Here is a 17,201-nt window from a genome sequence, read left to right as displayed (position 1 = left end):
GAGGGCACAGAGGGGTCAGTGCCAGCTGGGTGGGAGCCAGGCGAGCCCCCGGCCCGGCTGGGCAGGGCAGGGCAGGGCAGGGCGGTGGCACTCACTTGCTGATGTACTCGCCGGTGAGGATGACCCCGCACGTCTGGCACTTGAAGCAGCTGACGTGCCACTGCTTCTCCAGCGCCAGCAGAGACTGGCCCTGCTTGATCTCCTCCTTGCAGCCGGCGCAGTCTGGGGGGACAGCAGGGGTGTGGGCACAGCGGGGACACCCCCAGCTCTGTGACAGCCCTGGCAGTGCCCTCACCCCCAGAGGAAAGCCCTGCCCCGGAGCACGACCCTGTTACCAACACCCTGCTGCTGAGGCAGCCTCGTGGGGATCATTTCACTGTGGCAATCTGTCCCCTCTGCTTGTCCCCAGCACGGGAAAGCTGGGACCTCGGAGACACCCCTGGCACCCGGGCACAGCCCTGAGCTGGGCTTGCCTCGGGGTGAGCAGCCTGAGCCAGGCCAGCTGGACATCAGGACAAAAACCTTATCTGAAACAGTGACTGGGCACGGCAATGATGTGCCAGGGAGGAGCCGCAGTCACCGTTTAAAAGAGATTTAAAAGAACCTGGAGGTGGCACCCAGGTTTAGCTGATGAGGGAGGAGCTGCTGGGTCACAGCTTGGATGACCTCAAGGCTCTTTTCCAGCCTGGTTCGGTGTGTGCCGGGCTGTGGGAGGGCCCCGCGGGGCTGGCAGGTGCCCAGGGCTGGGCAGGGCCGGCAGAGGAAGGGCTGTGCTGTCTGGCCCCGCTGCGCCATCCCCGGCCTCCCTTCCTGCCCTGCTCCCAGCAGGAAGGGCCTCGCACCCTGACCTTGGCTCCTCCTTGTCCTCTCTCCCCTGGCCAGCAGGGCTGCCTGGAGTTTCTTTAACCTGGGGTTTCCTTAACCCCATCCCTGCCACGGGGGAAGCAGGAGCAGCCAGCCCAGCCCAGGCTGCTCCATCCCAAATCCCCGCCTGGAGGATCTCTGAGCCCTGGACGAAAGCAGGATCTGCTCCCTGGCTGGGGTCCTGCTGCTTTGGGGCTGTTTGCAGGGCTGGGGCTGCAGGGGGAGGCTGGGCATGCTGCTGCCAGGGATGCCTTGGCTCCAGCAGCCTGCACAGCTCCCTGCCACCCTGCTGGTGGCACTGCCAGGGCCAGCGGGGCGGGCGGGGACAGGCTCCGTGTGCTGCAGCTGCCGGGAATGAGGCATGGTGTCCTCGGGTGACCCCTGTGCAGGGCCCAGCAGCGCCGGGAAGGGGATGGGGAGGGAGAGGAAGGCGGGAGGGAGGCAGAGCCTGGCTCCGGGAGCCCACGGAGGAAGATGAGGGAATTCCTGTCCTTTGGCTCAGTCCAACCCTGCCACGTCCCCTCCATGGAGGGGAGAGGCAGCTTGGGGGGCTCACAGGGGTCCTTCAGCACCAGTCCCACCACCAGCAGTGCCACCATGGTGACTGGGTGACAAGGACCACGGGTGACACCCTGTCCTGCTCTGGCCTGGCTGCAGGGCTGTGTCAGGCAGGAAGGGAAGGTCCTCCCAGCCTGGGGTCAAAAGCAAGGCCAAAGCCACCCTAAAGAGCTCGTCCATCGCTCCAGCTGACTCTTAGGGGACCTCTGGGGTTCACCAGGGCAAGGGGGTGAGCACAAAAACCCTTTCAGTGCTTGCAGAGCCAGCAAGGAGCACCAGAGCTGTGACAGCCCCAGGAGCATTCCCAGCACAGCCCTTGGACACCAACAACTGCCTGGGAGCAAACCCAGCTCCAGAACCCACCATGAGCTCTGCCAAGGCCACCAATAGGCCAGGGGAGATTCCAAAACCTGGGTGGAGCTGCAGGAGTGCCCCGTCCCTCCTCCCAACCCTCGGTGACACCCTGGCTCTGCAGGGTGGCCCCAAAGCTTGTCCTGTCCCCCCCTCCAGGGCCACCTGGCACAACTTACGGCTGGGCCCGTGGATCTTGATGGGCTTGGTGCTGAGCAGGGCGTGGGAGCAGTTTTGGCAGACGCAGTCCTTGCCGCTGAAGGTGACCTTGTCTCCGATGGGGAATGGCTTCCTGCATCCAGGGACAGTGGGGAGGGGTCAGCAGCGTCCCCAGGGGCTGCTCCTGCCCTGGGGCCAGCAGGGAGCTCCGGCAAGGGCTTCTCCAAGGGGCCACCAGCCTTCAGTGCCACTCACCTGCAGGTGCTGCAGACGAAGCACTTGGGGTGGTAGGTCCTGCCCAGGGCAGAGATGACCTCGCCGGTGATGAAGTCCCCGCAGCTGTCACAGCGGGTCCCGTAGAGCTGCTGGTAGTCGTGGGTGCAGATGTACTCCTGGTTCTTGAAGAAGAAGCCCGACTGGGCCAGGTCGCAGCCGCACACTGCGGGGAGGACGCGCAGCGCTCACGGCGGGGCCGGGGTTGGCAATCCCCGAGCTCCGCCGCCTCGCCAGCCTCCTGCAGGTGTCTCCGAGGGTTTCCCCGGCTCTGGGGCCTCCCACAAGGTGTCAGTGTCGGGCTGCGGGATGGGGCCGGGATCCCGCAGCCGGCAGGGAGCCCCTGCACTGCAGCGCTCCTGCGGCTGGGCACCGCCCGGGCATCCCGCCCGGAGCTGCCCCTCCGGCTGGCACTCCCGTGGCGTGGGGAACATGGGGACAGGGCTGCGAGCGCCCCAGGGACGGCTGGGCTGGGGTGTTGTCCCTGAGCCACCTGCAGTCCCGGCATGGAGCCCTGCCCTGGCGGGAGCAGCTCCTGGGAACGTTGGAGCTCTCCCTGCTCGTTGTTCCACGGGTGTCCAGCCCAGCCTGGGAAGCGTGGGTGGTGCACAGCCCATCACAGGAATCCAAGCAGACGTGTCCGGCCCTGGCCTCAGCATCATCCCCCTCCTACGGCCTCTGCAGCCAGAGGGACCAGCAGAGCTGGCAGTGCAGTGGCACAGGGTGGCACAGTGGCACCATGCCCAGCTCATCCTGCAGGGTGACACGGTGGGGAGGGGACCACAGAGTGACTGGCCACCCGCTGGCACAGCCCACCTCGGTCTGTGTTTGTCCTGCAGCCCCTCTGTCCTGTCCCTGCAGCTGTGGGACAGGGATGCAGCTCCTGCCCTGGGCTGCTCCCCTTGCAGCTGCTCCCTGGACACCCAGCAGGGCAATTTGGGTCTCCCAAACATCCTGTCAGCAATGAGAGACAGGCCAGCAGCTCGGGGACACATCAGGAAGCAAATGCAAGATAAAACGAGGCTGCTGTGTGCCCTGTTTGCTGTGGGAACAGCACATCCCGTGGCTCAGTCCTGTGCCAGCTCCCGGGGACAGGCAGCGGGGCTGGAGCCAGCCAGAGGTGGCAGGAGGTGAGAGCTGCGAGGGAAGGTGAGACAGGAGGATTTCCTCTCATTATTTATTCCCTTTCACTTGGAAATCGGGCAGAGAGCTCTGCCAGGCTCTCCCTGCTGGCTGCTGCTCCCTTTGAAGCTGGCTGAGCTCTTTGTCTGGATGCTCAGCTCCTGCTGGATCCTCCAGGCCGAGCTGGGAGAGGGCAGCACGGGGCCCTGCAGGTGCCAGTCAGCCCTGAGGGCATCCCGGGACAGATCCCCTCTCCCAAAACTCTGGGGCTGCCCCTCCCCAGGGGGGACAGGGCTGCAGCAGGGTGGGGACAGCTGGGGAGTGTCACCTCTGCTCTGGCAAGGAGCAGAGGGTGGCCAGGGGGATGGATGCTTAGCACGGGGAGCTTGGAAGAGCAGAGGCCTTTAAAAAGCCCTGGAATGGGGAATTTTACAGCCTGCAGAGGCTGGTTGGGAGCAGCTGCTCCAATAAAGGAGCTGAGGAGCAGCAGCAGCTCTGCACCACGAGCTTTACAGCCCTGCTGCTCCAGGAGGATCCAAACAACCTCTCTGCCCCACTTCTGCCAGCCCTGGCGGGCACCAGGTGCCAGCTGAATGCCATGGGCGGGTGGCAGGGGTGTCACAGGGATGTGTCAGCCAGCCCCAGCTCTGTCAGAGCTGCTCTGGGCATCTCCCCACCTCGCTGCCTCTCAGCCAGGCTGGCAGTGCCTCCTCCCCCTGCTCCTCCTCCTGCTTTGGGAGCAGCTGAAGGACACAGTGACCCTCCCAGACACAGATGGGGACACATTTGGGACCTGCAGGCTGCTCTGGGGTGGGGACACCGGACACCCAGAGGTGTCACCGGCTCTGCCATCACTCAGGGGCTCTGCCTGCCCTGTGCCACCCGTGCCACACCACACCCCCCTGCAGCTGCCACCTCAGTGGGCCAGGCAGGTCTGTCCCCGGGGCTCTGGGACACCCTGGCCAGGAGGTTTTGGGGAGCCGGGTCCTACCTTGGCAGGTGAAGCAGCGGATGTGGAAGTGGTTGCTCTGCACGCGCACGACCTCGCCCTTGCAGGTGTCCCCGCAGCGGTAGCACTGGATGGCAGAGGAGCTGCTCCCAGGGCTGTAGGGGTTCTGCTGGTACGGAACTGCTGGCAGCAAGGAGAGAGGGGAAGGGTCTGTTAGGACGTGGGACACGGCCGGGTGGCACCGCGCTGAGCTCAGCCTGGTGGCTGTGACACGGCCAGGCCAGCACTGAGGGCAAGGACAGCACCCACTGATGTCACTGTCACACTTTCTGGAAAATCCCTTCGCCAGGATTTTCTCCTGGGAAGCTGAGAAGCCTCAGAGAAAAATGAAAACAGTAATTATCTGATTTGCTTCTCCTGTGTTTTGCTGCTGTGGAATGTGTTTGGAGATTGTTTTATTGGTTTATGGGAATTGTTTTGACTCAATGACCAACCACTGTCAGGCTGTGTTGGAACTCTGGAAGGAGTCACGAGTTTTTCAGTGGTATCCTTTAGCCTTCTGTAAGTATCCTTTCAGTATTCTTTAATATAATATAGATGATAAAATAATAAATTAGCTTTCTAAGAACACGGAGTCAGATTCACCATTTCCTTCCTTCGTCTGGGAACCCCACAAATACAAAACAGTGACCCTGAGGGGGAGCCCAGCCCTCTCTGGATCTGGGATTTCCCTGCCCCACAGAAGATGCTCACGGGCCTGCAGTGCCAGACTCTGTCCCTGCATGGACAGCCAGGTGACAGCATCACCCCAGAGCTCCCCAGTGCTCTCCTGTCCCCACAGCAGGTGCACAGGACACTGCAGGGACACTGCAGGGACAGTCCTCACTGCTGCTGGCCCTCAGAGAGCTCCGAGCTGGCAGCAGCTCAGGAAGGAACTGCTGGGCTTTTGGAACTTCCACTTGTTTGCTTAGGAGCTGGAGGAAGGAGCCATTTGTCAAGGAGCTTTCAAACATCACAGCAATGGAGTGCCTGGCCCTGGTGGGGCTGTCACCTCCTCAGCCACGAGCAGCAGCCCAGCCCCAGGGCTCCTTCCAGAGCAGGGAGGTGCTGGGGCTGCATCAGGGCAGGGCAAGAACTGAAATTCTCCTGCTGCAGACAGTGCTGGGCTTCACCTCCACTCCTCATCCCCTGGGACACCACACAGGTGATGCCCAGCAGCCTCAGGACAGAGCAGGAGCTGAAATTCTCCTGCTGCAGACACTCCTCACCCTCTGGGACACCACACAGGTGATGCCCAGCCTCCCCCACGCTCCAGGGTGAAACCCCCCTGCTCTGCAGGGATCCTTCTGCTGTCTCAAGGCAATTCCCAAAGAAGCAGAGAAAACAGAGCAGCTCCTGCTGTCCCTGCCCCACCCAGGAGTGCTGGGGCTGGGCAGGAGCTCCAGCCAGGCTGACAGCACGCCAAGCACTGCAGGATTTATTTGCTGTAAGGTTTCCGACAGGGAGTCACAATCTGGGCAAGTCAAGCAGCAAAAAGGAGGATTTCAATGGGCCAGAGCTTTTCTGACCCAGGGCTGAACTGCATTCCCAGGAAGAAGAGAAGCAGCTGATTGAAAGGCAGCCTGTGAAGCGCCTCCAGAGCAGGGGAGAAGGGCACAGGACAGAGCAGATCACTCACCAGAGGCTCCTCGCTCGCCGAGGGGCAGATCAAGTGACAGGGAACAGAAACAGCCCATTATCAGCTTCAAAAGCCAAGCAAGAGAAGTCAAAATGACATTGAGACCGTGGCACAGCAAAATCCCGTTCCCCGTGCCAAGGGCGCAGAGGCACAGGGGCTGAAGCTCCTGGAGCACGGCTCCATCCTGGAATGGGCTGCGAGGGGAGCTCCCAGCGCCCTCCTGCAAAGCTCAGACCCCAGCCCTGACTTCCAGGAGCTGCTGGGATTTCCCTTCCCCGCGAGCCAAGGGCTCTCAGAGGTACCCGAGGCACTAAAGGACACCAAGTGCCAGCAGGGGGGGGACAAAATGGGAGTCAGGCCTGGAGCTAGCCCAGCAGAGACTAATTAGTCTAGACCTAATCACTGTGAGGTCCCAAACAAAAGGAAGGGAGCAGGGAACCCCCACCCAAGAGGCAGCAGCCCTGGGAGCAGGAATGCAGCACCAGTGATGGTCGCTGGTGTAAGGGGTGCCCAGGAGCTCTGCAGCTGCCTCAGGGGACCAAGAGGATCTCCCAAGGCTGGAATAAATCAGGGATCTTCTCTGCAGGGATCTCCAGCAGAGCAAGAGTTACAGAGCTGAGCCTTCCTCCCACGCACCCCGAGCTCACACCCTGGCCCAGAATGAAGCCAAGCCCTGGAAATCCACAAAGCTGGGAGAGGAAAGCAGGACAGAGGCACGGGGGAAAGCCAGGAATTCATCCACTCTTAAACACTCACAACAAAGAAAGGGGGGAGACAAAAATAATAATAATAATAATAATCTGTGTCGGAACACGCAGGCATCACTCAGTGCGGGCTTCTGGTCTCCAGGGAAAACTTCCTGGTGTCCATAGCAACACATCGCCGAGCCCTCGCTGCTCTGATGGCAGAGAGGCAGAGGAAAAGGAGCTGAGGATGGGCAAGATGCTTTTAGCTGTGCTCCAGAGCTGGATCTGAGCCATGGCTGCTGGCTGTGCCCGTGGGGACGGGTCAGGAGCCGGCTCAGGGCACCCTCACCCTCCTGCTCTGTTCAAAAACTCCCCAAAGCTCCCTGATTCGTGCTTAACCTCCAGGCCAGGCTGGAATTGTGGCCGGGAACATTGGTGCATTGTGTGCCTGTGCTCAGGCAGCAGCTGCCCGCCTCGTGGCCCCGTGCAGGAAGTATTACACAGCCCAGAGCCCGAGCACAGGGCCAGCTGAGCGGGGCAAAGCTCATTACACCAAATAATCCCCTAATAATGTAAGTAGCATTAGTGGCCTGGCAGGCTGGGATGCAGCAGCCGTGCACAGGGGGTGGGAGCTGCCCATGGAATGCCATAATCTGCCCCCACTTTGCTCAGGCCAACAATTCCTGGGTTTGTGCTCCGCTCCAGTGCAAAACACGGCCAGGGCCAGGCTGCTGTGGGGCTGTGCCCGTTCCTGGCTGGTTCCTGGGGGGCTCTGGGCACAGCCAGGCAGGCAGGGAGCTGCCACGGGGCTGCGTGGGCACTCGGCAGATTTGCCAGTGATCCGGATTAAGGTGGCACCTCCGGTCAGGGATTGCTGCCCCAGGCAGCCCCGGGGTCAGGCAGCGGTGCCCGTGCCCAGGCAGTGTGTGACCTGGGCAGGGACAGCCCCCAAACACCCCCAGGGCACAGCCAGTGTGTGACCTGGGAAGGGACAGCCCCCAAAGACCCCCAGGGCCGTGCAGAGCAGCCCTGCCCCCCCAGGGGGGCACAGGGACCCTGCCCAGGGGCTGCTCCGAGCTCACAATCCGCGGTTCCCCCCCTGCAATGCCCTCCTCGGCTTTGGGGGGGTCAAGGACCTTGTTTGGTTTCCTGTGCTCTTCCTGCCCCGTGTCCAGCCCTCCAGCAGGATGGGGAAATGCTGAACCTCTGGAACACTCTGAGCACTTCAGGAGTGGAAGGATAACAGGAGAATTCCATTCTAAGCTCAGAACAAGCTCCTCCAGCAGCCTGGGTTCCCCCAAACCCCACAGCCCCACATACCCCAGCAACAGCTAACCAGGAGCAGCTCTCCATGAGCATCCAGAGGCATTTTTAAAGATCCATCCCTCCTTCCTTGCAGGGCCCAGAGCAGCTGGTGCTCCTTTCCCACCCATTTCCCCCTTCCAGCCCACTGCCCTCCAGGAAGGTCTGTCAGGGAGAAGCTGCTCCAGGAGGGGTTTGGATCATTGTCCACAGGGAACTGGAAATTCCCACCCAGCCCTGCTGCCAGCATCTCCACAAGAAGATGGGCATGCCTGGCTTAATTAACATTTACACAGTGCTGGGAGAGCCACAGGTGAGGGGGACTGTGGCAAAGCAAAGCATTCACCCTGAAATGAGTAAGGAGAGGCAGTGCCACCAGGGGAAACTGAGTTTGGTGGGTGCCAGGGGGATGCAGGGACTGAGAGCTGGCACCTACAGCAAAGGGGTGCCAGCAGGGGATGGATCCAGCCTGGAGCGTGGAGGGAGATGTGGGGGTGCCAGCAGGGGATGGATCCAGCCTGGAGCATGGAGGGAGATGTGGGGGTGCCAGCAGGGGATGGATCCAGCCTGGAGCGTGGAGGCAGATGTGGGTTGTCACCAGGGGATGGATCCCTGGGGTGTGGAGAGAGGTGTGGGTGTCATTGGGGGATGGATCCAGCCCCTGCAACGCTGGATGCTGACAGATGATGTTGGCAGGAATCTCCAAATCTCTCCAGCTCCGTGGGGCTGAACTCCCTTCCAGCAGCTCCCCAGTGCTCCCAGTGCTCCCAGAGCTGCCTGGCAGCGGGCAGTGTCCCACCCCATCCCCTGCGGGCTCCCTGAGGATGGAAATCCTCTTCTCAGACCCCCCTGGGGTGGTGGCAGCAGCGCGGCACGGGCTGGGGTGGGATGCGGGGCGGGTGAGGAAAGGTGGGCACTGCCGGTGGGCATTCCCGGTGGGGTGGGCATTCCCGGTGTGCATTTCTGATGGGTATTCCCGGTGTGCATTCCCGGTGGGAATTCCTGGCGTGCACTCCCAGAGGGCATTCCCGGTGGATATTCCTGGCCGGCATTCCCGGCAGGCATTCCCATTGGGCATTCCCAGTGGATATTCCAGGCGGGCACTCCCGGGAGACAAAAATGATGGGTATTCCTGGTGGGTATTCCCAGTGTGCACTCCCGGTGGGCATTCCTGGTGTACATTCCCAGCGGGCATTCCCAGGCGGGCATTCCCAGTGGGCACTCCCGGTGGGCATTCCCGGTGGGCATTCCCGATGGGTATTCCTGGTGGGTATTCCCAGTGTGCACTCCCGGTGGGCATTCCTGGTGTACATTCCCAGCGGGCACTCCCAGTGGGCACTCCCAGCGGGCACTCCCAGTGGGCATTCCCAGTGGGCATTCCCAGCGGGCATTCCCGGTGTGCATTCCCGGCCGGCACTCCCCAGGAAGGGCCGATCCCAGCGCTCCGGGGCTGGCACAGGCTGAGGAAGAGGAAGCCCAGCCCTGGCAGGGCTGAGTGGGCAGGAAGGAATTTCGCTGGAAGCTCGGGAGAAGCCGGGGTGAAGCGGCACGGATGGCACCCAGCGAGGTCACACAAGCCCCTGGGCTGGCCCTGGGGAAAAGGAGGGGACCCTGCAGCGGGGCTCCAGGGAGGATTTCCCCTCCGGCAGGAGCGGAGCCTGTCCCGGGGGGCCGGGGAGGAAGGGTGGGAGCTGCAGGGTGTGGGTTTCTCATCAGCAGCAGCAGCAGGGCCAGGGCTCGGTGCAGCCTCAGAACGCCTCGGGCAGGAAGGGCAGGCTGGGCTGCGAGCAGGAGAGCCCCGGGCTGTGCCCTGTGGAGCCTGGCACACGGGAACGTGCCCGCTCCAGACACAATCCCAGCCAACCAGGCTGGAAAAGAGCTGGGAGAGCAGCCTGCTGAGGAGGGGAGGCTGCTGGGGGTGCCAGCACCCAGGTAAATCTCAGCCAAATCCCCCCGAGGTAAAGGGAGGGCCCAGCAGCCGGGATGCTCAGCTCTGCAGTGAACCTGAGCCTGCACGGCCACCTCGGTGCTCAGGCCACTGCTTCCATGGGGCTCCCACCGAGAAAATCCATTTCCATCAAGGAGACATAACCAGATTTACCTCTGGACAAAAGATTTTCTCTCCTGATCCTTCCTCCCAGTAAAATCCAGAAGCATCACGTGGTTCTTTATTTAATATTTACATTTTGAACCTGGGGAGGGCTGAGTGCTGCTGGTGGGCTGAGGACAGGGGTCTGCTGTGGGGCAGTGTGAGCCTGCAGCAGCCCCAGCTGCTCCTCCAGTGCTTGTCCTGCACCCCTGAGGGCTGGGACAGTGGCCTGGGGACACTGGGGAGCACGCAGCTCACCCAGAGCAGCCCCTGGGCTGTTCCCAAACCCGTCAGGCAGCTCAGGGTGTATTCCAGGCAGGATCAGAACCCCCTCCAGACCATGCCAGCCTCTCCTGGCTCGCAGGCAAAGCCATCTGTGGCTTACAGCTCAACACCCTCCCCTGCCACGGCTCCTAATCCAGCCCTAGGCTTCCCTAATTAGATCAGCACCAATTATTGCCCCCACCTGGCTCACCCCGGCCCCTTGGGTGGGACACAGGACACAGATGAGCTGTGGGGATGGCACCAGGGAGATGGAGTGGCACTGCCACCATGGCAGAGGGCACGGGCACCACACCAGGGAGAGAGGGAGGGAGGGATGATCCCAGCATCTCCCAGCAGGACTGCAGTGAGGGTGGCTGAGTGCCACAGGTGCCCAAATAGGTGCCAGAGCATGGTGAGGGCACGGTAGCACACTGTGCCAGGGGACACGCTGCACACACAGACAGGAGGGAGGTCAGCAACACCCCGAGGAGACAAAGGAGGGAAGGAGACAAGGAGAAAATCAAGGGGATAGAAGGAAAACAAGAAAAAAAAAATCGAAATAAATGAAGCCAGGGCCCTGCCTGCAGAGCAGAATTTGCTTCTGGCTGCATTTGTGGAAATTATTGTCCAAAGGAGTGTGGAGGAAGCTGTGCTTGTCCCCCCAGGCTGACCTGGCTGCAGGCAGCTGCCCGTGCCTGCCTGCAGGATGTTTACTTCCCACACAGGCAGGGCTGGATGTGCCAGGGACACCCAAACCCCCCCTGGGGCTCAGAGCTGTCACCTCCCGCCTGCAGGAGCCCCCAGCCCCATTCCTGCAGCACCTCGGGTGTCCTGAGGGATCTGGGATCAGCCTGGAAGCACTGAGTGCTGCTGTGATCTGCCCAGATTCCCGAGAAAAAGAGGGAAAAGTTGTTTTTCTAGTTCTCAGAGATTTGATGACCTGAGTGCAGACAACAGGAAGGCACAGCAGGGCTGTGAGCTGCACCCTGGGCAGGGCCGGGAACACGCTGGATCCCGGGAATTCTGCTGGATCCCAGCAGTTCCACTGCATCCCAGGACTCCAGCTGGATCCCAGGGGTTCCACTGTATCCTGAGAATTCCACCGTATCCCAGGAATTCCTCTAAACCCTAGGAGGAATTCCCCTGTATCCTAAGATTTCCACTGTATCCCAGGAATTCCTCTAAACCCCAGGAATTCCCCTGTATCCCAGGAATTCCCCTGTATCCTAAGAAGTCCAATGTATCCCAAGAGTTCCCCTGTATCCCAGGAATTCCACTGTATCCTGAGAGTTCCACTGCATCCCAGGAGTTCCACTGCATCCCAGGAATTCCTCTAAATCCCAGGAATTCCCCTGTATCCCAAGAGTTCCCCTGTACCCCAGAATACAGGGAGTTCCCCTGTATCCCGGAAATTCCCCCCTCTAAATCCCAGGAATTCCCCTGTATCCCAAGAGTTCCCCTGTACCCCAGAATTCCCCTGTATCCCAGGAATTCCCACCCTGGCAGCAGCCAGGGAGCCCCACGGGCACCTCCTGGCTGTGCCATGCTCCCACCCAGGGCTGCAGTGACACCCCCAGGGAGAAGAGGAGGGTGAGGGTCCCCCCTTCAGCATTCCCAGCACCCCCTGGGCAGTGCCAGTGCCTGAGCCCCCTTTCCATGGGGAAATTCCGGCTGTGCCCACCCTGAGCCTGCCCTGGCCCAGCCCGAGGCCGTTCCCTCTCCTCCTGTCCCTGTTTGGCAGAAGTGACACCTTCCCTTCCCTGCCAGCACGGCTTGGGGACAGCAGGAGGATGAGGGCACAGGAGGGTGGCTCTGCACCCCCAGGGTGGGAATTTGGGGGGCACAGAGCTGGGGAAGGGCTGGAGCAGGGCAGGGGTTAACCCTAGGGGATCAGAGGTTCAGCTGCACATCCACCCCTGCTGGCAGCCCCAGCAGGGCATTCCCGGGGATCCAGGTTCCCTCCTGGCAGCCTCCCTCCCTCCCTCCTGCCATCCCAGCTGGATCCTTTCCCTGGTGACACTGGCACATCCCTGGTGACACTGGCACATCCCTGGTGACACTGGCACATCCCTTTCCCTGGTGACACTGGCACATCCCTGGTGACACTGGTACATCCTTTTCCCTGGTGACACTGGAACATCCCTGGTGACACTGGCACATCCCTGGTGACACTGGCACAGCTCCATGGCAACAGCAGTCCCTGCACTGCAGCTGCAGCCCGGGCTCGGGGCTCACACCTTTGTGTCTGCACAGCTCTGTGCTCCACTGCCCAAACTGGGACCAACTGGGAGCCCAGACTGGGACTGAATGGGACCCCAAACTGGGACTGAATGGGAGCCCAGATTGGGACTGAATGGGACTTACTGGGAGCTCAGACTGGGACTGACTGGGAGCCCAAACTGGGATCCCAAACTGGGACTGACTGGGAGCCCAGACCGGGACTGAGTGGGACTTACTGGGAGCTAAAATTGGGACTGAGTGGGACTTACTGGGAGCTCAAACTGGGACTGACTGGGAGCCCAAACTGGGAGTGACTGGGATCCCAAACTAGGAGTGACTGGGACCCCCAAACTGAAACAGGGAGTGACTGGGAACCCTAAACTAGGAATGACTGACACTTCCAAACTGGGACTGACTGAGACCCCCAAACTGGGACTGAGATTCCCAGACTGGGACTGACTGAGATTCCCAAACTGGGACTGACTGAGACCCCCAAACTGGGAGTGACTGGGACCCCACAAGAGGCTGCTGCCTGTGTGCCCAGGCCTTGGGCACAGCTTCCCCGTGCTTGGCTGGAGCTGCCCTGCAGGGACCCAGTGCCAGCCCCAAATCTCCCGTGCTGCAGAGCAGGAGCACCCAAAAGGCTCCCCCAGCTCCCCCCTCCCCTGTGCCCACCCCATGGCCAGGGAAGGGGTCCCTGTCCCTGGCAGGGGGTGGAATGAGATCATTTTTAATGTCCCTTCCAACCCAAACTGCTCAGGGCTGCTGTGACATCCCCACTGCCCCCCTCCCTCCAAGTGCGGGGCCAAACCTGAGCTGTCACTGCCTGCAGGAGCTCTGGGCCACCCCAGCCCCCTCCTGCTGCCCTGGCAGGGTGGTCTCGAGGGACGCAGCCCCTTGGCAGCCAGGCACTGGCCAGGGTCCATCTCGTCCCCTGGATTTGGTTCCTGAGGCGTGACAAGGGGGGAGCCCCAGCCAGCGGAGCCAGCCAGAGCAGGGGGTGGCCTTGCCTGAGGCTTGGACCCAGCCCCAGCCCACAGGATGCTGTTTGCAGCTCCAGCTGGGCTGGACAGGTTTTGGGGGGTCCACGCAAGGGGCTGCACTTGGGCCCTAAAGCTGAGGGATGTGCGGAGGAGAAGAATCTAAACTTGAGGTCCTGGCCAAAAGCTGAAAAGCCTGAGCTCATCACTTTGCTGAGGCCAGATTTCCTGCTGAGCAGGGGCTGTGTTCGGGGCTGGGACACAGTCCTGGCTGTGTGGGAGTGCAGGGAGCCCGGGGGGACTGTCCCCTGCTGCCACAGCCACCCACAGCACCCCCGGGCACGCCTGCAGCAGTCTGAGCCAGCTGGAGCACCAGGGACACATCCCAGCTGAAAACCCCCAAAAAACCCCAAAGAGAAAGCAGCAAAGGGGCTTTCTGAGGAGGGGAAAGCGCAAAGGAGCTGTCAGATGGTGGCATCTCCTGCTGGGCACCGTGGTGGCAGTGCCAGGGTGGCCAGGACAGGAGGTGACACAATGGAAACATTCATTGCTGCTCACACGAACACCCGGAGACAGGCAGGACAGAAAGGAGATTATTGCTGGCTGCTGCGGGAGGGATTTGCTGTTTGCTGCTGCTGTGTTTTGTGTTTGCAGCTTCCCGTGTGGAAATGCTCTTTCCCTTGAACCTCCACCCACCAGCCCCGTGGATTTCGGGGCCGTTTCCCAAACATATGGCGCATCCATCAGAGACATAAAGGCTGCTATATTTAAAATATTACAAAAGAAAAGCCAGGAGCTGACATTTTTAAACTAGGCCAGCGTCTGAGAGAGGGAGAAATGTGGGGATTGAGGATTTTCCCTGCCAGATCAGAGCAGCAGCCCCGTGGGATGAGGCAGCGCCAGGCTGGCACCTCGCCACCCTGCAGCAGACTGTTGCTTCCAGAGTCTGGGAGCACTTTTGGGAGAGGATCTGCCTGCTCTGTCCCTGCCTGCACCTCCGAGGAGGCTGAGCCCAGCCCTGCTGAGCTGCTCTGCACGGGGAGCTGCACCACTGGGCTCCTTCCCTGGTTCTCCTGGGGATGGAGAAGCTCCTGAATTCCCGCTCTCATCTCTCTGTGTGTGCCCAGCATCGCTGACCTGCCAGGCAGACAAACTCCTGCCTGTTTCCTAAAGCCAGAGGCTCCTCCAGCTCCTTTCTCCCGTTCTGCAGAGTGCAGAGCACTCCCTTGTTTTATTTTAAACCCTATTCCTGTCGGCATTGTAACTCCAACCTGGGAGACTGCGTCAGAGCCAGGGAATGAGGGGTGGTGGAGTTGCTATTTTTAACTCTTTCTACTCCGGGGAGCCAGCTGAAATCAAATCCCCACCCAGAGGCACTGTATGGATATTAATGCAACGAAATGGGAATTTGGGCTGGGGGTGACAGCTGGCAGAGCAAGCCCTGGCGTCACTGAGGGGACAATGTCCCCAGAAATAGGCTGCGGGGCAGGGATATTTGTTACAGAGCCCTCTCAATGCAGCTCCATTCCAGGGGATGAGTTACAGCTCGGGGCTGGGGGCAGAACTCCAGCAGGAACTTCCCTGCCTGGCTCAAGATTCCTCCAGGTGCTCCCAGGGCCTGGAAGGGGCTGGCTGGAGGCGCTGGGAGCTCTGTCAGATCCGCGGCTGAGCAAGGAGGGCACTGCCACATCCCCTGGAGCCTTCCACTGGGAGCAGAGCCGGGTCCAGCAGGGCCGGGCCCAGCGGCAGAGCCAGGCAGGGCAGAGCCAGGCCTAAAGGCTCCAGGTGCTCCCAGGGCCTGGAAGGGGCTGGCTGGAGGCGCTGGGAGCTCTGTCAGATCCGCGGCTGAGCAGGGAGGGCACTGCCACATCCCCCGCAGCCTTCCACTGGGAGCAGAGCCGGGCCTAGCAGAGCCAGGTCCAGCAGCAGAGCCAGGCCCAGTGGAGCCAGGCCTAGCAGAGCCAGGCCTAGCTGGGCGTAGCAGAACCAGGCCCAGCAGCAGCACCAGGCAGGGCAGAGCCAGGCCTAACAGAGCTGGGCCTAACAGAGCCAGGCCCAGAAGAGCTGGGCCTAACAGAGCTGGACCCAGCAGCAGCACCAGGCAGAGCAGAGCCAGGCCCAGCGGCACAGCCAGGCCCAGCAGTAGAGCCAGGCCCAGCAAAGCTGGGCCTAGCAGAGCCAGGTTCAGTGGCAGAGCCAGGCCTTGCAGCAGCACCAGGCAGGGCAGAGCTAGGCCCAGCACAGCCATCCCCAGCAGAGCCAGGCCCAGCGGCAGAGCCGGGCCCACCAGAGCCAGGCCCAGCAGAGCCGGGCCTAACAGAGCTGGGCCTAGCAGCAGGGAGCTGGGCTGGGCTCGGTTCCCCAGCAGAGCCGGGCCCAGCAGCAGCACCAGGCAGAGCAGAGCCAGGCCCAGCGGCACAGCCAGGCCCAGCGGCAGAGCCAGGCCCAGCAAAGCTGGGCCTAGCAGAGCCAGGTTCAGTGGCAGAGCCAGGCCTTGCAGCAGCACCAGGCAGGGCAGAGCTAGGCCCAGCACAGCCATCCCCAGCAGAGCCAGGCCCAGCGGCAGAGCCGGGCCCACCAGAGCCAGGCCCAGCAAAGCTGGGCCTAGCAGAGCTAGGTTCAGCGGCAGAGCCAGGCCTAGCAGCAGCATCAGGCAGGGCAGGGCCAGGCCCAGCAGAGCCATCCCCAGCAGAGTCAGACCTAGCAGAGCCGGGCCCAGCAGAGCCAGACCTAGCAGAGCCGGGCCCAGCGGCAGAGCCGGGCCCAGCAGAGCCAGGCCCAGCAGAGCCGGGCCCAGCAGAGCCAGGCCCAGCAGAGCCAGGCCCAGCAGCATGGAGCTGGGCTGGGCTCGGTTCCCCACGTGGGACCCGGGCAATAGCGAAGCTGTTCTGGGATGCTCTGCCTTGGCAAAGCCCACTCTGCATTCAGGCTGAGAAAACCAGAGCTGAGCTTGCACAGCCCCAGACTTCTGCCCCAGGCAAGCAGCGGGACACACGGGCACAAGCAAATTTGGCAACTTGATGCTTGTTAAATGTGCATTTAATTGAGATTTATAGGGGAACTTGCAATAGCAATTGATTATCAAAATCAGATTATTTATGGAGGTTTAGCAGCTATACAGGAGATTAATGCTGGTTGCAGGATAAATCCTCAGTAAATGTATGTTTCCCCAGTAATCAGCTAATAACATGTCAACCTAATTATCTCCTGAAAGGGGCCCAGCAATTCTGACACACACTGCAAGGAGATATTGTCATCTGCAAATGGCCACCAGAAGGCCACAAGCAGCTCTGCCTCCACACCCCAGGGACTCCCTGTGCTGCTGCAGCTCCTCTGTTTTCCTCAACTAGTGTTTGCTCATTAAAAAAATATTTACTGAAGGTTTTATTGATATGTTTCTGCAGCAGTGAAGCTGTGCCACACAGCCAGCCCTGCACCCCAGCCCTGCCCTGAGCTGCTCAGGGCCACCCCACGCTGTCCCCTCCTCTCCCCAGATGCCAGGATGTGCCACAGGGATGTCCCCAAGGAATCCCATCCCTGCGAGGGGCAGGAGGGTGCCCTGCCTCTGCCATGGCCAGGGCGGGCACAGGACCATGCTGTGGGATGCAGAGATGCTCTGGCAGTCACCATGGCAACCCCAGTACACAGCCAGGAGAACAAAGCTGCCACGAGAGAAACAGGAGAAGGGAAGAGAAAAGGAAGGTGG

At 61.3% G+C, this 17,201-nt stretch overlaps 1 protein-coding gene across 9 annotated transcripts in view; it reads right to left on the bottom strand.

Annotated features, from left to right (window-relative positions):
• Positions 1–17,201, bottom strand: part of ABLIM3 (actin binding LIM protein family member 3) — a 42,931-nt gene that overhangs the window by 12,859 nt on the left and 12,871 nt on the right. For 8 of the 9 annotated variants that reach the window (XR_005626694.1, XM_039701442.1, XM_039701444.1 and 5 more), the window contains exons 2-5: positions 4,319–4,459; positions 2,188–2,371; positions 1,953–2,065; positions 96–222 (exon numbers count right to left, since the gene is read on the bottom strand). Coding sequence is in view for 8 of the 9 variants with exons in the window: in XM_039701442.1 (XP_039557376.1) it covers positions 96–222; positions 1,953–2,065; positions 2,188–2,371; positions 4,319–4,459 (565 nt within the window). In the remaining variant the exon portion in view is untranslated. The remainder of the gene's footprint in view (positions 1–95; positions 223–1,952; positions 2,066–2,187; positions 2,372–4,318; positions 4,460–17,201) is intronic. The other variant, XM_039701443.1, reaches the window with a different exon arrangement.

This window comes from Passer montanus, unplaced genomic scaffold, assembly GCF_014805655.1.
Source record: "Passer montanus isolate IOZ18808 unplaced genomic scaffold, ASM1480565v1 scaffold15, whole genome shotgun sequence".
NCBI lineage: Eukaryota > Metazoa > Chordata > Aves > Passeriformes > Passeridae > Passer > Passer montanus.
This window is presented reverse-complemented; position numbering and strand designations above follow the sequence as displayed.